A 22,964-nucleotide genomic window follows, 5' to 3' on the forward strand; every position below is an offset into this window, starting at 1 on the left:
GCACAAAGTGACTGGTTAAATACAATATGCAAATTTAGAAAAAAAAAATTGAGTCTATGTTAACTGAAAAAGGCACCCAAATGACCCAGTTGTATAAATTACTTTCTGGAAGTAGGGCTGTGCGATATGACCAAAATCTCAAATCTCAATATAAGACATTTATCGTCCTGACAACGATATAAATACAAAAATGTAATATTTTCTGTAAATTCTGTGAATCTCGGGCAACTCTATTTGCATGAAGTTTTTCCAGCTGGGCGTCCTTTACCTGGAATCGAGTGTTCTAACCACCTGACGGCTCTTTTTTGCTTCTCATCCGTAAACTCGCTGCATGCTCTTTCACGTGATTCGGTTTATTTTGAAAAGTCTCAACAGGATCTTGAGCTTTATTGTGAAAGGTTTACGTGAAGAACAAACGAGCGACAGCGGAGCCGTGGTTTTACGTCATTGTTGCTAAGGACAACACGTAAAAACAGGCGCTTGTCCGTCTGTAGTGTAGTTATATTAAATATAAGAGCAAGAGAGAACTTTAAGAAATTAATATAGCCACTACAGTCTCCATCAAAACGATGGAAAAAAATATTGCCGTAAACAGTTTATTTTATGACACCACGAAACAAACGATAGCGTAATAGGAAACGATAGATGTTTTTATATCGTCATCGGATATCGTTATATTGAACAGCCCTATGTGGAAGTGCTTTTACACACACAGATGACTTTGTTCACTAGTTAAGATCATAATTTTATGCATGTTTTTTCCCAGCTCTTCTTCTCAATGCTGGTTTGTACAGATGATGTGTAATAAAAAGCCTGCTAATATAAAAACTGTCCATTTTGAAATTATTGCTAAATAAATATTTTCTTTAGAGAATGACTCACAACACAATAAGAACCACCGAAGGTTCATGCGTGGATTGTCTCCTTACAACTCTTCTCATTTTTATACTCGCACAAACACTACACTCACATAAAAGGCGTAAAATTTGTTCACCATGACTCATAAAACTGTTACATAAACTTGCATCATAACTTGATATCTGATGTATGTAGTTGAATCAGTTCTACTCCCATGTGCCCAAACATTAAGCCCCTGTATACTGTCTGTATCACAAATAATGGCCATTTGTGTGCTTGATGAGCGCCAGCACAATGCCAGATTATCCCCAAAGACCGGTGGCCACGGCTGACTGTTTGATGAGGAGTGATTTAAAGGGCTCAGGGAAGAGCTTCCCTAAAGCTCGGAGGGCCTCTACTTTGGTCAACACAAAGAAATCCCTGTTAAAATACAGTCCGAGACAAAGGTCTGAGTCTCTGAAGTGATTACAATCTATCTGTTCTCTAAGCAAGAGACCCAGTCAAAGAAGCCTGAGAGGTAAGTCTGCATGCTACACAACTTGGTATGAGACCCACGTGATCTGCTAAGGTCGACAACATCTGCACAGGAGATTGAACACTGATCACAGCAGGATTACACTTGAAACTAAAATGTAACACTGAAACACAGTGACCTAGCACCAAGCTGAAAGAAGCTGTGCATTAATTAGCCAGTAACCTGTATATGTGGTCAAACTGCATAATTAGAAAGAAAGAAAATATGAAGTATTAGAAAAAAAGACACCAACATGCTGGGAAAAAATTCAAAAATATATGTATTTTACAGTTTTAAAGGGCAAGACGGTGAACAAGTCAAGGGAACACATTAATTAAGGCATGAGATATACTTGATTTTAATTATACACATGATGGTGAGTGTTTGGAGCTTCAGTTGTGAATGTCATCAAAAAATAAAAATATGTGTTTCAAGAAGATTCAAGAAGCACTCCAACGGTAAGTACCAGAGTCTGTATAGGCATGCTGGCATCTCTATGATGTGCTGTTGCCTCTGCACAGAGACAACTACACTTCATTATCAGTGTCATCTTAGGTATATGTAAATTAGACATAGGAACAAACAACTCTGATCGTTTAGTGGTTTGCTTGCCAAGCAAAAGGTCGCTGGTTCAATTCTAGCCAGAGAGACAAATTCCCATTGTGGTTGCATGACGAAAAACATCAAGCACGATCAAACCATCAAAGCCACCCGCTGTGGCGACCCCTGTGACAAGGGAGCAGGGGTAAAACAAAATGAAGACGTTGAGCTTTATCAATTGAAGTCCCACTGAGAATAAATTTCTTAAAAGAAATGGGCTGCCCTGATATTTACTGTTTTAGGTCATGCAAATATGGAAGCCCTCTGCTGGAATCCTCCACTAACACATGTAGTAGGGAGTCAAGCACATAAAATGTTATATCATCACTGCAAGCAGACGTTTACGTTACTGCATGGTTAAAATGCAAGTATCTCTTGCCTGAGGTCAACAGGTTAAGGTAAAACATGTCATGTTTTGAAACTGGCAGATACCTTCTCTGTTGTGTTAGCTGGCAGCGCTTTCTTTTATTGGCCTTTCCTACATTTCATTTATGCTTATGTATTGTATGGATCAACTGACCACCAGCAGGAGTGTAACAATAAGCAGCCAATTTTCTCAAGTGACACTTCCAATACAGTCGAAACGAATAAAAAAACAAAATAATAAGACTGAAAAACTGTGTTTAAAAAAAAATGACAAAAAAGCATTATTTGGTGCAATTCTACAATGAATGAAAAATAAGAAGACAACATAAAAAGAGCAAATACTCTGTGGCTGTATGGTCTGTCAGCTTTGAAGCACAGTTAATGTCACAAGACAACAAATACTATGCCAATTATATTAAAACACTGCCCACTAGATATTAAAATATTGCCCACTAAAACATGCCCACTATAGATTACAGTGAATACTTTGATCGGACTCTTGTAAAATTACTGTCATGTCCTCAGTCACCCAAGAGCCGTACTGTTATCGATGTTATTATTCAAACAGAGCGACTGCGCCTCGCGCTACTTGCTAAATGACAACAATCTGGCAGAAGTCTGTCACTATTCGGAAAATAGTCAAAATCTGAGCTAAACATCTCAACGTGCCTGCCTGATTTTAATAGTTAAACAGTTTACATTTGTATTCTTTCATGGAAAAAAAATATCAAGACAATTGTTCAAGCCTTAGAAGAACAATAAACTGAACACCATTAAGGTCTCCAATAATGGGAACAACAGTCTTTCACTTTCCTGTTGGTTGATCCTCTTCACTTGTCTCTTCACAAGCACAGTTTGGGTCACAACACTGTACAAGTCAAGACGTCACAGACAAATATTTTCAGGGACTCAGCATTGACTTTTCACTTTCACACAGGAGATCAGTTCTTTACGTGCCTGACAGGCAGAATAGAGTTGTAGCCTTCCAATATCATTGATGATGGATATGGAATAAGCAAGGCTTTGGGCTTGCAATCCTTAAATATCCAGGTCCAGGTCTTATGGTATTCACTCAGTTCATCTTACAGTGATGTGTAGTACCTCCTCTATAGCATTAGTCCAATAATTCTCTGTGCTGCACAGCTGTATAGCTGCCCTAGCTATATATGTACCCAAGCCCTAGGCGTCAGTTGTGGGCATCTTGGGATGCTATAGGTACAAAAGTAGGATTGGGAGAGAGGAGCAGTGAGGCTGCTGGTACGGGAGGAAGCAGCAGGGTTAGGTCGGGAGAATCGCTCCAGACCACTAGGACTGTTTCAGCCGTTTTCTTGGGGGACCCAGGAAGGGACACTGGGCCGAGGCCAGAGAATGATAGGCCTCCGCAACCAGGTGTGGGTGAGAGATCACCATGGATTTCCAACCTGATGTCTCCATCACATCAGCAGCGTGACTGAGAGAAAAAAGGGAAATGAAATACAAAGGAAACGGAAAGCAGGAAAAGATGTTAAATTAAGAAACTAAACAGATATCCAAACAAAGTACACAAATGAATCTTTTTTCAGAGAGAAAGAGTTTGGGATTATAAGACTCCATCTGTGTGGAGAGCAGCTTTGAGACATTACAGATTTGTCATACCAGCTGGTGAGGCTGTTATTTATTTTATATTTTTAAATATTTAACCTTTGAGGTCATCTTTGTGATAAATAACATCACACAAATAAAAAGGCATCATTAAAGTTGCACAAATATACAGGCATGCGATAAAAAGGTTAAGTCATAATGTTTTTTATATCATATCATGAAATAATTACTTGATTAATCAGCTAATGAACAGGAAATTATTCAGGAAAGATTATGATCATTTGTTTATTTATGAGAGTCGATTTTTAAACAAAAATGTTAAACATTACCTTTTGTTAAGTTTTAATTGTGAGGATTTGCTGCTTTTCTGGGTCTAATGAACTAAATCTTTTGGTTTTTTGGACTCTTTTATACAATACTATTACACAGTACTCTTAACATGTACTATAATTCATATATTATAGTATATATAGTAAGCAGAACACAATATTAACAGATAGATGGTTCATTTTAGAGACCACATGAAAATCTCACTGTGAAAAGCAAAAAAAGGCACACAAATGATGACTAGTTCCCATTTTCAAAGCATTCCACGTTTAGGTTTCATTATTCACACCTGGTATTGTAATGAGGAGAAATAAAGATGGCTAGCATGTGCCTATTTCAGCTGAATTAATTCCATTAACTGTTCATTTGTTTGCTCTTGAAAGATCCTCAGACATTTAAACTAAATTGTTTTTCCTTAGTTGGGAAAAGGGAGGAAAAAGTTGGGAAGGTTTTCTAATTAAGTGCTGATCAGTTTACTTGTGGTTGAGCTTACACCAGCAGACCCTGTGGCAGTCTTCAACCTCCTGACACCCTCAGGGTGCTGGGATGCACTATCACGCACACTGCTGTGTGGCCTTTAATGACATTTTTCATGTTTTATTGTGTGTAAATAAACAACCGCATGCGTGTGCGTGTACACGTGTGTTTATGTTTTGGCGCGTCTGCTCCTGGCTGTTTGTGTGTGTGTCTGCGTGAATGTGTGGTCCTATGGTTTCCACACAGCAGCTCCAGACCTCCAGCCAACCTCTGACCCTATTCTCTGTGGAGGAAGTGAAGCCCTGCTCACAGTAATGGCCAGTACGCTCAAGCTGAGGGCAGTGAAAGGGCACAAGGAGAGCAACCACAGCAGGAGAAGGAGGGGAAGGGATGGACCGATGGAGGGGAGAATAAGATGGCAGCAGTGACAAATAAAGAAAAAGGGAGGTGACAAAGAGTAATCAAACATCACGGAGGGAGATAGGGAGAGTGACTGGGAGTAGAGCAGTGATGTGAAGGTAAATCAAACTATAGTCTCCAGTCAGTGGTAATTATAAGTTACCAAAAAAATCTACTAAAAAGGCATTTTGTCTGTGCTTCACATTACTCGTGTTGTGTTTACATGCTGGTCTAAAAAAAAACTCTGTAAGCTTTTCTGTAAACAAAGTGGATTAGGAGAGTTTAGGTGCCTTTCCTCTCTGCTGCATCCCTGGTGAGGACGAATAAATGAGACAGAGGAAGGATAAAGAGGACTCTTATTGTCTCAACTACATGACTGTAAACTGCTTGTAAGGACTGGTGTGGAAAGAGGTTAAGGTGCTTCTGGGGGTAGGATTATTGGTTTCTCTGTGTCGTCCGTTTTCGATATTTGTCCTCTAAATTGATTTTTGTTTTGCTGCTCTTGTTGCTGTCGATTGTGTCTGCAGGAGCTGGGTTGATAACGCTTTGCTGGCCAGGAGTCCCCTGTGGCCAATTTTCCCACCACCACAACAACGCTGTCGCAAATTAAACTGTCATAACGCCCATAACCACAATTAATGACTGGGATTAGGGGGAGAAATCTGCATTACTGAACACCTTTAGGCACACATGAGCTCTTAAGCACAAAACAGAGGTGGGAGACGGGGAGAAAAGGGGGGAAAGGAAAGGATAAGGGGAGTGAATGGAAAAGGGAGGGAGACGAAGCCCAGGCAGGAACAAGGAAAGGACATGAAGCTGTAAAGAGAGGACAGAGGAATGAACAAAGGGATGGAGAATGTGTCTGGCTCTAAGGCACACAGTTTGAACAAACACGGGTAAGGTGATAGGCAATTCAGGTAGCGACTGAGAGAAAGCCTTTTGTTTCAAGTGGGCATTGAAACACTGGATCAATCACCTGTCGGTGGACATAAATAGTAGTCATTGATGCTAATAGGCCACATCGTACCTAAACAGGCTGCACGCAACACGATTAACACCAGCAGCTGAGGTTTATTGCTAAATGGACCAATATGATACAGCAGCAAAATCATCTGATCTGGAGATTAAATTAAATTTCCTCGGGAGACAAAAATTGCTCCCACTGAAAATTAATGACATCCCCTGACAAAAAGCCGAACGCAGAAGCGTGCGTGTGTCGGTGAAAAAAATATTTGCATTAGTGTGGAGGTAGTTCTCAAGATGGATGATCTCAGCGTGAGCGTGTAACTCACTAGTTGATGAAGTCCACAGCCTGCGTCTTGAGCTGATCTGCACTGTGCAGGTCGGCCAGGATAAGGATCTCTGCGGCATTCTCCACAGACAGATTCGTGCAAAGAGCGTCCTCACACATCACCTTCAACCTCTCCAGAGCATACTACAAATGACAGAGAGGGAGGATAAACAGCAGGTAAACTAAATTACTTAAACAGCGCTGCCACCAACAACTGTAGCAGCGGTGTGTAATGATACGGTAACACAGAATTACTCCACCGCAGTGGCAACAAGCATTAAATTGAATAAGAAAAAAATATGGCAAAGAGAAGGGTAAGTGACAGATATGCATACTGAGTTGGAACTGATGATGGAATAGCATTACACGAGAAGCGAAAAATTATTTCCACTGAGTCTGATTACAAAATTGCCAGCTACAATAACCTTCTCTCATATTCACACACACTTCAAGATGACTCGTAGAGGTTTAGCGAAGACTACAGTTTAATGTCGCAGTACTTCCTTTTAATTTAACAAGTTACATTCCGTCTATCTACATTCAGTGACATAAAGCAGTCGATTTAAATGATTTGTCATTAAATAAGACTTTAAAAACGACAAGTAAGCATGTGGAAAGATTTAAATAGGGCTACTGGTTCATGAAAATCCCAAAACTACCAGTTTATATTTATTGTTGAATGCCAAAAAGACAGGAATTATCTGTCTTGCTCCAAAGACACAAGTTAGGAAACTAGTGACGAGTTAACCTCCTAGGACCTGGCGTCCACATATGTGGACATCACATTTTGGGTTATTTTAGACCAAAATACTCAATTTTGCTCCACTGGGGCCTGATATCCACTTACAAGGACATTATACTACTACTGTTCTATCAAAATTTTAAATGAATATCCTCATATGTGGCTCTTATTTTCCTTAGAAACAAAAATCAGGTAAAAAAAAATAAATCTGGTAATTCTTTGTTTTTACATTCATCATGTCCCAATATGCCCAAATTTCAAAGAGAAATTAAAAATGCATGCCGTGGAAGAGTTCGGGTCTTAGGAGGTTAAATGTTTTTTGGTTGCAAGTGTTTTAAACCCTTTGGCAAAATTTCTACAAAGTCTAAGATCGTGGGAGCAGTGAAGCTATGCTGAGTCACATGGTTCTTTGAGCCAAATTTGCACATTAAGCTACAACTATTAGGAATGTTCGTGATTTCATAATCACTTAAAAAAAATTAGAGCTAGTAACTAACTCTAATTAGTCTCTGATAAAATGATACACATTTACCGACCACTATTTAACAAGCACGGAAAAATAATGCATTAGTGATCTGCGATAACCAAGACGAGTAAAACAAGTTCAACCAAGGTGAATATAGATGACTTGGTATAAATACTAAAAACATACAAAGGTAAACACTACTAAAGCCTTTACACTGCTTGGAACTCCTCTGTGAATAAATTAGTTCATACAAAAAGAATCAAACAAAAATGGTATCACATGCAAACTATGCCAGCTAAAGCTCATATATCATAAGTTTACCACAAGATCTTTCCGGTGCAGATGACTCACTCAAAATGTGATTTTACAGAAACAGACAGGAAACACTGAATATCCGGCATGAGTACAAGAATAAACAATGAGGAAAACGATTCATTGGAAGTGTGTGCATGTCTTTACCTTGCACAGTTGGGTCGGCTTTATCCTTTGCTATAAAAGTATGTTTGGATGTGTAAGTATGTGTGTTTAGAGGTTGAGGAGCATTTGGTACTTCCCAGGTGTATTTTTGGGAACATTATCATGCATACCAGCTTGTGTGTAAATGTACATAGTAGCAGGTGCGATGCACACACACACTCTTTGTACCTTGTCAGCTGCAGCCAGCAGGTCATCAGCCATCTTGTCCAGGTTGGGGGCCTTGCCTGTGTAGATGAAGCACATCATCTCTTTGAAGACATCTGGCTCCACGTCATTTATCTCCACACGGTTCTGAACGGGTAGAGAGGACAGGAGAGGAGAATACACGCAGGGTTTAACAGAATAAAAGAAAAGAGAAGAAAAACAAACGCTTTGACAATCCTTCAAAACTATATATGGCAGCAGTGTCTTTTTTATTTCATGTAAATTTCCCAAAACCCACCTGACTTAAACTCTCTCACCTTGTTTAGCGCACACACACACACACCCACACACACACACACACACACAGTGATACAACAAAACATGTTCCAAAATCACAATCGAGAAAGAAAGAAAAAATAAACACCTTGAAGAACCTTCTGAGCAGTCAAAACACGTTTCAGCAAAACTACATTCTAGTAAATTTATTTAACTCTTTTCAGCAGATTCAGGAGAATTAATCCTGAGCATTCATTCCTTGACGGTGCCTGCAGCAATCAAAGTAGGCTTTATCGCTCTATGGCACAGTGACGGTAACCTGAACCTTTCCCCTCCACACTGACAAGAAGAACAAAGCAATAAACCAATTATAACAGTGCTTTATCGTCACCACAGTGACCAGCGGCGTTTTAGCAGGGTCAGACTGGGTGTACCAACAGTTTAGTGCATTTGTGTCAACTCTGACCACTCAACGCCAACATAATCATACTGAGAAATAATCGAAGCAGAGTCTAAAAGCTTCTGGTCTGAGCCTGCAGTCTGCCATGGTAGCCTTTTGCAGGAATGCACAAATCACACAAGCACATGAAGCCGTGAAAAAATTAGTAATTCTAACAGGCAAAATAACATCAATGTGTATAATATCAAAAACAACACACCTATTGTTTCTAAATTAACCTCAAACTCATCAGAATCGTTATATTTCTAATTCCTTTCCATTTTTTCTACACTTAACCAATTTCATTCTGCTAATTTCTAACGTGTGTTGGAGCGTTAATGAAATAAAAAAAGACATACTACCACCAAACTACCTTGGAAATCACACGAGAAAAAAACATAACAGGACTTTCTCGCGTAATGAGAAGGCAGTGCCCAACCAGGTCTCATAAATAGACACAACTCCTGTAGTTACAGTGTCTGAAGCTCCCCTCTATTCACAGAGCAGTCCTCTATCAGAGTGCTTCTTTATGAGCTCATTTGTCTCTTTTCTATAGAGTGCTGCAGAGGAGTGTTAACCCACCTATCTGTTTTCTCTGAGTCGTATGGGGACGTGGCCCACAATCTCTCCCTCTTTCTGATGAAGACGCCTACTTAAACAGCAATTAAGATGCATTTCCTGGCTCTGTGCTTTATAATTTCCCCATTTGAGCTCTGCAGGCATCAATATTCCGCTGACATGACGGCTAAATCACCACAGTTGAATCTCACCACCTCCTATCAGATCAACACAACCAACTGTGGCAGAGAGACTCAGTGCATCACACATGTACAAGCACACACAGACACAAACACTGTTTTGTTTCCATCACGTCAGACCTAAACATAACCCTATTTACACTAATTTCGTGACCAAGCCTCACTAAACCATGAACTAATTTAATTATTTGTATTATGAGGACTGGAGGGGGAATGGCATCAGAGACATATTTATGGGATTTATGGGAGAATTCTGAAATGCTCCCAAAGAGCAAATCAACAACAGAAACAGGAAACAAATGAGCCAATCACGCTGTTACACTGACACACGAGAGGTTCACGACCCTTTCAGTTTTCTGGTGGCAGATGCATCTTTCTGCTCATTATTGTAGCAAGGGAGTAGCTACTTTTTAGCTCCTGTATCCCTAATGTGCATTAGAACGGAAAAAAGCAGAGACACTGATGGTGCCACCACCCTGTTATAAAAGTGAGCGGCGGGCAAAAACCTTTATAGTTTATTTTGGGACAGGAAATAACTGCAATGATTCATTCCAGGATGGCTGTTGAGTTGCGACACTTGCCTCAAGAGGAACTTGGATTGCATTTACCTAACTTCACATAAATTTGCACATAAATCTTCAACGTTTTTTCCATCTCTTAAAAGTATTATCAAGCTACTCGCATGCAGAACTGTAGCAACAGGAAGCTTGAATCCACACCGTCAACCTGCTAATAACACTAATCAGTCACAATAGCTCTCAGAACTATTCATACCTCCACAGTACTTACACTTTAGTTTTACATAATTAAATAAGAAGTTATAGGAGAGGCAGAAAGTTATCACAACTAGCATCACCTTTCCATCATCTCCACTGTAAATAGGACGACGTCAGACAGGTTATTTAAAATACACCCTTATGACACCGACTCCTGCCTTATAACTGTCTGCAAACCACTTCCCTCTTTGGAGCAGTTAATATTCCCACTAGACTCTCTCTACTTTCCTTTAAAGGTCAGTACTGTCAAGACATTTTGCTACTGATCAATGGCACCTGTGCATGTGTTAAAGTTCACTAAAGTCAGAACTTATAAAAAAAAGCAACAAATTGAGCAGATTTACTGTGCCCATTTCATTAAATTAATGAATTTTGATGTGAGGTATGAACATTTTGAGCAGCAGCAACACCAGGCACAAACTGCAGCACAAAAAATGGCAAAAAGATATGTATATTAAAAAGATTAAAAAGGGATATCAAAAGGAAAACCAATTCCCTCATGACATTGTAATTGAGTTCCAGGAACAGAGTGATCATATTGAAAGCAACAGAGACTTCAGTCATTTTGTCTGATACAGTCTTGTTAAGTCTACAAATAACACGCTTTATGCCATCAAAGAAATATCAAAGCTTATACAAGTGATAATGATATAATCACTTAAGGATTTTTTCCATATAGTAGCTGTGATGACACCATATAATAGTCAGCAAGACATGAAGGAACATGTGCAGCCACACTTGTTTAAAGAGGCAAGTGCTTCCTGATGCAACAGAAGGAAAGATTGAAATTTAAACATTTGACTCACCGTGCACTGAGGGAGCAGGAGCGACAGAGTCAACTCACCTTCTTACTCTCTTCCATCTCGTGCTCAAACATGGCACTGAACACCGGCGAGCGAGCTGGGACAGAGAGAAACAAAAGGCCGAGACAGAGAAAAGAGGGTTTGTTATTGAGTGTAATGTTGATACACGGTGAGGTCTCTGATATCCGTTAACAGCTTGCCACAGGGCCAGAGGAGAGCAAGGACATGACTGACAGCAGTGACAGCAGTAGAGGCATCATGTGGAAAAAGTCAGCTCCTTTCTGCTGACAGACTCTTGACAGCCTTTCTCGTTTGTTTAGCCAGTATTCAACGTTGATGGGCCGACTTGAGTGTTGCTTATCTCATATATTATGCCCTAATAAAGATCTGTTTTCCTCTTTTAGTTGCACTTTCACTTGCTACCACTCAACTGCTATTTCTTTTTTCCCCCCCTTTCTTAGATATGGTTTTTCACACGGCTTTTGCATCACAGCACAGTCTACAAATCCTCTCAAGGAAAGTTCAGACTATTCTTCCATTTATAGAAAGTGATAAGCCGTGAGAGAGAAACAATGTAAAAGAGCTGCTGGTTATTTGCCAAGTCACAACAAGAAACAAAGAGGGTTTGCAATGAAAAATGTATTCTTATAATCCAAGTTCACACAGATTTCATATTGTATATTTTGCTAAAGACATTTTTGCACATTTTGACAATCTCCAAAATAACAAAGATAAAGTCTAGTAGGAAAAAAAGAAGCAAAAGCAATGACCCAATGGCCCTAAAATGGACATATTAATGTATTTAATGTTTTACGTATTTAGTGAAAGCTTAAGCACAGTGTTTTTCACTGTTGCTATCCCAGACGTGACCCCAGCTGGAGAGGTCATACTTAATCTCCAGTACAGGCAGAACATGACGGCCCAAACAGAGCTCTTTAAAATTTCAAATTACTGCTGTCTAATAATTCTGCAGGCTTAAAATAATCACCGCATCTTGTCCCTGTAGTTCTGCTTAAGGCAACAACACTGTATTTTCTCTCTTGTCGTCCCAGTGGTGACAGTGGTTAGTTTTGGCACAGAATAAAGCACAGCCTCACAGATGGAGCTTAGCCTGTACTTGATTTCCAGCTACTGTTATTACTAGTAGAGTAAGAATGTGTTCCTACAAAGGTAGACCTTGGCCTTTTACTCAGAGTCGCATATATACTATAGCCACGCTTTTCTGACATGGTTCGCTTAGTTTGATTATGCACTGAAAGGGTAACAGTTCACATTATTATTCAGAAGTGAATGCCTTATTAGCTAGTCATTAAAATCTAACAAATGTTGTAACACATTATTAAGTATGTGTCAAAGTCAGTGATATAATAATTAATTCAGACACTTAATAATGAGTTATTAACGCAAAGCTATCTAACCATTTAATTACTCATTGGGTTACACGGTCTCATCCATTAAAACTGCCAAAGCCACAAATAGCTATAATACTGTATAACTGAATAAGCATTAACAATGGACACTGAGGCTATAAGGTCAGAAACTCACTCGCTACAGGAGAATCTCAAATCCACTAAATAAAAATGGCTAACACTAAGCCTCTTAACATTTTCATACATGTTACTTACGACACGTTTAGAGTTTTAGCAAAGGTGGGACATTGGAAATAAATGGTGTTCATTTTAGTTACTTAAGTTGTCACAGTCATTTTACTATCGTAGAAGATAATTTGATGAGAAACAGACAAAATCTTAATCTTTGAAGTCCCATTGCCACAGGTTTATAAAAAAAAAATAAAAAAATCAAGCACCAAGCACTTATTTTGTAAGCGTATGGGGCATTCTTTAATAATAATGCAAGTCAGTTTTCAAATTCAAATTCAAAGCTTCCTTTAACATCAGCACAAAAACTGCAACAGGAGTTTCATGGCATGTGTTTCTGGGGCTGAGCAGCCAGTAGGTGTAATGAGTAGGCGGTCCAGAACTTCGTCTGATACAGTGTAAAAGTTTGTTCAATATCAAAGGAATTGCTCGTGTTCTCACACCAGTGAAAATGTTGAAACATTAAATAAATGATGGATAGCATCTTAACTATCAAGCTTGTTTAGTTGATAATGGAAATTCACATAACCTTCAAATATTCCTATTCTCTCGTCTCTTAGGAAGGATACTTCTTTTGTGTATATATGAGGTAAGACAAGCTAGCCACAAAATGTTTTTTGAGCAAATTTAGTTTTAAGAGAGTCTTGCTGTCCACAGGATATTAAGAAGTGCCATGTTAAAGACTTCAGCATACTTTATCCATCATGTATATGGATCCATAACTGAAGACGTAGTACTAATATCAGTACTCTTAGATGAAGTTAGAAAGTTTGGTCCTGTTACGCTTCAATGACTTGATCGGGAGTCCGCCTACCCTAGACATTCTCTCTGTCTTAATGTCTGCATGGAAACTAAGCTTTGCACTGAATGGCCTGGTAGGACTCTGGGAACAAATCTACACCAAGTCTGTCTGGTGCAGCTGGTGAGCTCATACTGCAGTAGCAAATCGAAGGGGTGGGTGAGAGAGAGAACGAATAAGGAAGAGGTCACAGTAAAGAAAGCATGGAAAAGAGAAAGGAAGGAAGGAAGAAGAGGGATGGACATGGGGAGAAAGCGGAACTGAGCACAATTTAAGAGGAGAGAAAAGCATGAAAACCACTGGGAAGACATTTAACAATCAGAAAGGCGCAGATAAAAGACAGGGAAAAGGAGATAAGAAAAGAATACAGTCAAAGGAAGATAATAAAGAATAAAAAAGGAGCAAAAAATAAAAAGCCTGAGTGAAAGAGAAAGAAGTAAGAAATGTAGAAGCGGGTATAAAATTAAGGTAAGCGACGGGAAGAGAGTGAGTTGTACAAAGATCACATGGCCAATGCACAGCCAATTTGAGTTACTCTCCCTACGCCATTTGATCCCACTCTGTCCGTCTCCACGGCGATTAACGGACAGCAGAGTTGTCACGGGAACAGCCTAGAGGGGGAGTAACGCGGAGGAGGTACGTCATCTGGACTGAGCGGAGAGAGAAAGCACGGTAGCAAGAGAGAAAGGGGAAGACCCCAAACCACAGCAGCACATAATTAAAATGGCTCCTCACACACACATTTCAACAAATCCAATAATGAACAGCCTCCCCTCGTCTCCACAGAGACACACAGTTCACCAGTTTCTTCAAACTTTTCACTAGCTGATGCTGGCTGTCATCAAAGTGCCAATATCTGAAACAAGTTTATGCTTGTCTGCATGAGAGTGTGAGAAACTTTATTTTCATCAATATGGATTCCTGAAGGCCAATGAAGACACACAGGTGCTGAAGGTGTCAATAGCGAATACGGATATTCAATGTATTCAAATTTAATCATCCCCGTGGCGAGCAAAATTATTCATCAAAATTAAAAATTTGATGAAGTATTTCCCCCAGAATTTAGTTCTCGTCACAGTGGAAAAGCCTCTGTAACAGCATTCACACCGAAACGAAAACTCTCCAGTGAAGCCTAGAATAATGACAGACTCCTCTATGAATAATAACAAACTCCACCACCCTCATAAAACTTTGAATTCAAAGTATTTTCATTTAAACGGTGGATTAGAGTGCGATGTCAATGAACTACTTTTTCATCAAATTTTAATATTTCAATTCAATCTAAATACAGACCAATTTTAACAAAGGCATTAGGTGTTATATTCTTTACCATCAGAGTAAATAAAAGAATAAAAGAAACAAGGTATATATATATATAAAATAAAACAGACCTTACTTAATTGAGGCCCTTTTCCCCCATTCGAGGCCACTTCTTTGTGTACCAATGGACCACTTTACATTTGGTTCTGACTATTTGCACTTGTGCATCTGCAATCTCACCACTGAATTCAAACCTGCTTAGACAGCAAACCTGAACTTCTGTGTCAAACTGACCTAGCATATATTGAGGGGCAGCAGTATGGCTTCATGCCGAGAAAGAGCACTACAAGCGCGATGTTTGCTTTGAGAGTGTTGATGAAGAAGTATAGAGAAGGTCAGAAAGAGCTCCACGGGGTCTCTGTAGGCCTTGAGGAAGCATATGATAGGGTGCCAAGAGAGGAACTATGGTACTGCATTAGAAAGTCAACAGCAGCAGAGAAGTATGTGAGGGTGGTGCAGGACATGTATGAGTCAAGCAAGCCACTGGTGAGGTGTGCAGTAGAAGTGTTAATTATGGAGCTGCCAGACAGAAGTAAAAGAGGAAGACCACAGAGAAGAATCATGAAGTAGGACATGCGAGGTTGGTAAAACACATATGACATGCTAGGGCCATGGTGAGATGGAGGCAGATGAGCTACTGTGGCTCCAAATAAAGGGAGAAACTAAAAAAACGGAAGCAGCAGCAGACTGGTGATCATGGCAGGTTTGTGGCTGAGACCAAGAGACCAAACAGCAGTAAGTCTGAAGGGAGAACTCAAGTCACAAGTCATTAGTTGACCTGAAACATGGTTCTTGTAGTCCATAATAACCTAAGGTATGGCAAAAATTTACCATAGCACACCTACACCAGGCTTACCAAAAAGGCTGATTTGTGGGGGGCTACAACAACAACAACAGGGTATTAGACCCCCATTTATATCAATGCAACTTCATCCTCTTCTCTAAAATTAAATTCAACTCGGGGGTGACCATCTTCATACAAAGAGGAAAAGAAGGCAAGCACCACAAACGTGATAAATGGTCAGAACTTCCAGGAAAGAATTTAAAAGGACACGTTGAAAGTGGTAGAGAGCTGCCCAAGTAAATAATCTTGAAGGAAGCATCATGAATTTAAATCGGATGTGTTTTTTGGACTGCATGTGCGACCATCAAACAAAACAAAAAAAAAGAGAATCCTAAAATGAATTTAATGCATCAGTGTTTAATGTGAAGTACTGTGCACAAAAACACATTGTCAAAAAGAAAAGACAAGTATACTCCTGGGAACAATCAACCAAATGTTGCCACTAGTCTAACAACACTAGCTGTTAGGATTAAAACAAACATTGCAAAGAAAGTTTGCCCATCGTTTGCCTATGGCATATCACTGTGTACTTTAGACAATGGTGTGATTGTTTTCTCAGCCCCCGCTGATTCCAAAGTTATATTGATGCAAAGTTTGATTAAAACAAGTCACTTGAATGTTCATAAAATGAACATGGCAGCTCCAGGCAACAATCAGTCATGTTTTATCTAACGGAAACCTCAGCGCTGTCAAATGAAGCCAACGTGTTGCAGTTTCTTAAAGGGGCACTTGTGGCTGGTTTAAAAAACAAAAATAAACAGTTTGTAATACAATTATCTGACAGACGATCCAAGATCATTCTTCATGGGTTTCCATCAGGGTTTTTTGCCATTGCTTGGCAACTCAGTTTCAGCAAGTTTCAGCTCTGTCAATTAATTTTCTATAGGACTGAGGTCTGGAGACCGTAATGTGCTTCTTCTTTAGGCTCCACTCTCCCTCTTTTTCAGAATTATTGTCTGACAATCTTAACTGATAATTTGTCTCTCACCAATAAATGAAACTACTATAAAAACTATACACGTGAAATAATTACTTCCCCTAATGTATGTATTATTGCAAAGAAGACATTAAAGTTGGACCACAAAAATTCTAAATGTCTTAATTTATTTATCAATCAATCATAAACTTCATTAAAAGCATTTTATCTTCACAGACAACACAAAGCAGTAAGTGTATTGCTTTAAACAACGTTTCCAGCTGGGTTTTAGCACCTGAAGGCTAAATATAAAGCTGTAGCAATAACCTCTTACACATGTGACAAAGGATATTCTCACCTGCCAATATGGCTTTGTGTGCCTGGAATTTCTGGCCAGCAACACACAGGGAGCAGTCGGTGAATCTGGAGCTTGCCCACAGATCTCCAAGTTCTTCCGCCAGCCTGCAGTCAGGAACCCTCACCATGTTCATGGTGTTCTGGCCTGAGATATTCACAGAGTCTTGCACTACGCTCACCTGAAAAGACACACACACACGTTTACAGATTACCCCCCCATGTCGTAAATTTTGTGCCCTTTTTATTGTGTAAATCGGAATAACTCGTTTTAGAGTGAATAGTTCCTTTAGCACACTGACTGGTTCACACAGAGGCAAATAAACAGCATGCAATGTTCATAAAAGGAAAATAAATCGGTAAATCAAACATGCTGTGAATGCTTAATGTGGGTTCACTGTCTCTGTAATCAATACATCAGCCACTCAGTATGGAAGTAATTTGAAGAAAACCTATTGTTCCTTCTTTATCAAATCAGACTGGCTACACTCCCAAACAATCCAAAAAACCCGCATTGAAGTCAAATTGGGAGTGCCAGTATGTGTGTGTGTGCATGAGAGTTGTCTGTATGTCTTCCCTGCTGACTTCACCACCTGTTCCAGACAATGTCAACCAGACTCATTTATCTCTCAACAGGACTCACTGCAAACACACACAAACAAGCAGGCTCATGAGCACAAACACACCCACATATTCACACACACACTAATTACTAAGTAATTTCCAACAGACTGGATTGACTGACTTGCAGTTTTTCACCTGCCTGGAGTGCAATCTAATCAAAGAGAAAAATTAGCTAGCTATAGCCTGGTTTGGAACATTCTGTAGTTAGTTAATTAATTAGTTAGTTGTCTGGCTTTCGATTCATGACAGATTAGTCTAGTAATGACGAAGTCCAGAGTCATTCTAGCTAGCATCCGCGGAGTGAGGGTTAAACGGTGAAGGATTATTAACTGAGTTCCAATAATAAACTAAAACTAATGGTCTAGTTAATTTTGTTGAAATTATTGGAAGATGTCCTGTTCTGATTGGATTAATATAATTCATTGACAAAGTTACCAAGGCTACAACTTTGGTGTCAAAGAATTAATTTCAAAGAATAAAGAATATGGCTCATATTACCAATTATGATAAATTGTCAGTGTTCAACAAAGTCTCCTTTAGTTCACAACTTGTAAATTAATGTGTTTTAAATTGTCTAGCCGAGGGCTCAGTAAATTGTCAAATTAAGATTTGGCTAGTTTTCTGTTATTATAGGACATTAAGGCCATACTCCCCAACTGGGTTGCTTTCTTTTTCCTTTAAATTAGGCCTTTTAGGGTCAGGTAAGTTTACGGACACTGTAATGACACTATATTATGATTTTTTGAAAAGAAGTGATCCCACTCGTAGTTTTTTATACTTGTAACCATTTGATTAAAGAAAAGCTGAATCGTATTATTATTACTATTACTGTATAATTTTCAAAAATGGCACAATGGAACAGTGGTTAGCACAGTCACCTCATAGCAAGAAAATCCTGGGTTTGAATCCAGCCTGAGGCCGTTCTCTGCAGAGCCTGCATGGGTTCTCTCCAGTTAATCTGACGTCCTTCCACAGTCCAAAGAATGTATGGGGTTGGGTTAACTGGTCATTCTGAACTGGCTAAAGATGTAAAGTAAGCATAAACGATTGTCTGTCTTTGTGTTAGCCCTGTGATAAATTGGTGACCTGTCCAGGGTGTACCATGGACGGGTGCCCTATGACATCTGGCACAGCCAAAACTCTGGATGGATAGATTCTAAACATGATTTCATTAGAATATTATTGATTTTCAGGCTAAGCACTCTTGCATTCAACAAAACACTATTCAGAGACTTCTGACATGTTTTTTCTATCAACTTAAATAAATGTATTTTGTCATAGCTGGCAGTATTGGTGGTGGATGGAAAATGAAATTTGCAGGACTTGGTTTTCAGTTACATTTAACACCACAATTAAGAGCTACGGGGCACCTGACACCTGATAAATAAAAGGACGCTTGTTCTCCTGTTTTTCTCGCTGACACCTTCGAATAGCTTTCAGTAAACTATTGTCAAGAACAAGGCCAAAAATCCCAAAACATCCCACAAAGTGACCTTGCTGTTAAAGCATCAGCAACTGAGGCTGACACCCAAAAATCCATAAAAAAATAAATAAATAAATAAACTAAATTACAGCCCGGTTCCCTTCTCATCCATCCCCATTCAACCATCAGCCCACCTATTCGTCCAATGCCACATCCATCCACCTATTCAAAGAACACAAAAAGAGTCCTAGAAAAGGAGGAAAAGTGCATACAATAGAGAAGTACGTGGCAAGCAGGAAATTGAATGTCAAGGAGCCTTATTTGCTCCTGATGGAGGTTTGAGGGTTAGCCTGAAGGGGACAGAAAGACAGACTGATAATAAAACAGAAGAGTAAGAAAAGCAGGAGATTGGGGGGGAGGGGCAGATATGGAGATAATAAAAGTGGAGAGAATACAGATGCAGAGATACCAAGCGACAGACAGACAGAATAGAGAGAAGCCATCACACACAAAAGAGCTAGGAGTGAGTGAGCCATTGGTGGGATCTACAGTTGAAGATGACCTCTCATAGTAGCAGCTCATTCCTGGTACAGAAATGACAGGGACAGTGTGAAGAAAACGTGACTATTCTGAAGAAGGAGAATTCAAAGCATTCCTGTGTGTGAGACAGTCTGGTTTCCACAGCTGGGCCTATTATTCACACTCCTAGGAGATGCAGGTTTGACTGACATATGTACATCTCAACACACTGACAGATGGGAACTAAAAATAAAGCCACATTCACACGAGAAAGAGACATTCCTGTGCACAGACTTTGGCATTCATAAAACACTGATTAGTAATACAGAAGGCCTGGTAGATAGGGATTTGCTGCGTATAAGGGAGGAACAGGAGGAAAAACAGAAGAGAGAGACAGACGCACAGGCAAAGACAAAGAGGGCGGAGGACAGAAGTTCACTGAGCTCAAGCTGGAATGAAAAATGGCTTTAGGAGGAGAAGAGGAGGAGAGAGGGGAGAGTCCAGAGCTGTGTCCTGAGTACCCACTGAATAAAATAAACAAGTGCTGAAAAGCGAATTGGAAGGGAAGCCTGGAAGCTTGGTCCGTGCGTTTCGGTATAAATAGCCCAATTAGTATGGTGGAGCCGTCGTTGGGCTTTTAGATGCAGTGTGGCAGAGCCGGTCTAATTACTGGCTAACTTGACCAATTATTTCACTGTTTAACCAGGCAGAAACTAAATCGCAGCACCTGGTTATTTAGACACACTGGCTGCCCAGACAGTCTTCACACCATTAGCTGTCATCTTCAGTCATTGTCAGCTTCCTCCTGCTTGCATTTTCCCCACTCGAAAACAATTCTCATAGTGATTGAGCAGACAACATTCCTAACCATGTATACACTTGATCTTAATTCAGTCTTACAATAAGTATACTTTGTCATCTTAAGTCTTCACTTATTTTAGTAGAGATGGGTGAATGCTTTGTGATGAGTTATTTGTCACCTGACAACAAAAATGTAAGTCCTCCCAAGAAAAAGGCATTAGTGTTCAACATCTTAATAAATGTTAAAAACACATATACAGACTGTGTGACTCTTTCGCATCGAGATTTCCTCAGTGAAATTATAAACTCCACTAACAGACGGTATATAAAGATGAACGTAGCCTCCAGGTCTGTGAAGCCAATGCATTAGTGAATTAAATCCTCATCGTTTCCAAGCAGGGGGTGAGTCCCTTTATAGAAGTCTAAGGACACAATCGTGCTGCTTGCGTGATTTATGGGTTTTATTGTTAGTTTCTAGTTTTTTTTTTCTTAGTACAGCATCACATTAATTGTCTAAGTTGTGCTCCCCACCTAGCAGTTGACAAGTACCAACTGTATGAAAGCTCTCAGTCACATCACATCCGGCTTCAGCAAAGCAAAAGCTCAGGTGCAGGCTTCAAAACAGCTGGATGATGTCACACTAGTTGTTTTATATGTTTTTATATGAAGTCCAACTTGTTATAAGAGAGCCACAGTCATGACATCCTCCCATCCTCATATCGTTTTTAATTAATATTAGATTGTTCAGGAAAACGTGTGGAGGCATCCCGGGTAAATGTAGTTTTTTCTTTAAAGATACCTCAGTAATGGAGTGTTAACTGAATGTTGGTCAATATCACAATTTTAATATCGACTTTGATTCTAAAGTTTGAGTTTTGGTGTCAACGAGGTCAATAAGAATGATCCCTCAGAGGAAAACTCCATAGTAACTCTGCCAGCAGTGCAATTCAATGCAATGAAAGAACTGAATTAACCAACCAACCAACTAAATGATTGACTGATTTGTATTTATTACCCAGTAGTTATACTGATGATTATCATGATGATGACGACAGAAACCACTTATGTATACAACCTTAGGTAAGAAAATAACAGTAATGAAGAATCATTGCAGCTATATCACCACAATCATCATTTGTTTTGGTAATTAAGTTCCAGAGATAAGTACTTACTAAAGCGCTTGCCTCCCAGTTAGTTCCTCAGACATCAAGATGAATCTCATTGTAAACCCTCCAGGCAACGCAGAGTTAATATTGAGTTTCAGCACCCAGATGATTTATTCATAATGCATCAATCTTTTTCTGCCTGTTTATGTGTTTGTTTATGGATTTAAAGTGTTTTGCCATGCGTGAAATAGTTCGAAAAAGGAAAAAAAAGAGATTCAAATCAAATGAAATTCATTAAGTTCTGGAACACTTGTTCCTTTACCTGCCAAGACTCATTTTCTCGGTGCAGTCCTTTGCATTCACAAACACGTAAACACGGGCCGAGATGACGGACGAAGCAGACGGACATATGGACAGATGCATGCATACATACACTCACCTCAGCAAACTACACACTTTCTCACACATATGACAGGACACTACTTGCTGCCGATGTATTATTTTTTTTTAAAAAGTGTAATTTCCTTCTGTTATTTTTTACCATAGATAATTTGCATAAATATTATTTGACTTTCCACACAACATAGTTTTAATGACCTGCTTTGAGTGAAGGCAAACTTCTAACCTAGTCTGGCTTCCATCCTCTGCATAGCACCGAAACTGCTCTTATAAAAATAACAAACGACCTTCTTATGGCAGCTGATTCTGGTCTCCTCTCCATCCTTATTCTCCTTGATCTGAGTGCAGCCTTTGACACCATCTCTCATCCCATTCTTCTTAGCAGATTAGCTTCTATTGGTCTCTCTCATACTCCATTAGCCTGGTTTAAATCATACCTGTCTGACCGCACTCAGTTCATTCAATTAAAATCCTTCACTTCTCAGCCTTCTCCTCTATCTACTGGGGTGCCACAGGGATCTGTCCTCGGGCCCCTTCTTTTCATCATTTACCTTCTTCCACTCGGACATATTTTTCATAAATATAATATTCAGTTCCACTGCTATGCCGATGACACCCAGCTTTACCTCTCTACCAAACCTGATTCTACTCTTCCTCCACCCTCCCTTATCCTCTGCTTAGCTGAACTCAATTCCTGGTTCTCCTCCAACTTTCTTAAACTCAACAGCAATAAATCAGAACTTCTCCTGGTCGGCACTAAACGATTGCTATCCAGAATTAACAATTTCTCTCTCACCATCAATATTCGCTGGTCCCTATCTCTCCCTCTGTGAAAAGCTTGGGTGTCATTCTTGATAGCACATTATCCTTTAATTCACATATCAATAATGTCACACGTGCAGCATATTTCCAACTCCGTAATATCAATCGCCTCCGCCCTTTCCTCACTCCTCATGCCACTGCCATT

At 39.6% G+C, this 22,964-nt stretch overlaps 1 protein-coding gene across 4 annotated transcripts in view; it reads right to left on the bottom strand.

Moving 5' to 3' along the window:
* Positions 1-1,637: 1,637 nt before the first annotated feature.
* spop (speckle type BTB/POZ protein) overlaps positions 1,638-22,964 on the bottom strand; it is a 94,853-nt gene continuing 73,526 nt past the window's right edge. For all 4 annotated transcript variants that reach the window (XM_005726205.2, XM_005726206.2, XM_005726208.2 and 1 more), the window contains 5 exons: positions 17,130-17,307; positions 11,336-11,391; positions 8,267-8,389; positions 6,415-6,557; positions 1,638-3,788 (listed from right to left, as the gene is read on the bottom strand). In XM_005726205.2, the coding sequence (XP_005726262.1) occupies positions 3,644-3,788; positions 6,415-6,557; positions 8,267-8,389; positions 11,336-11,391; positions 17,130-17,307 (645 nt within the window). In that variant the 3' untranslated portion in view covers positions 1,638-3,643. The remainder of the gene's footprint in view (positions 3,789-6,414; positions 6,558-8,266; positions 8,390-11,335; positions 11,392-17,129; positions 17,308-22,964) is intronic.

The sequence above is a fragment of the Pundamilia nyererei genome, unplaced genomic scaffold (assembly GCF_000239375.1).
Source record: "Pundamilia nyererei isolate P.nyererei 1_Seehausen unplaced genomic scaffold, PunNye1.0 scaffold00018, whole genome shotgun sequence".
Taxonomy (NCBI): Eukaryota; Metazoa; Chordata; class Actinopteri; order Cichliformes; family Cichlidae; genus Pundamilia; species Pundamilia nyererei.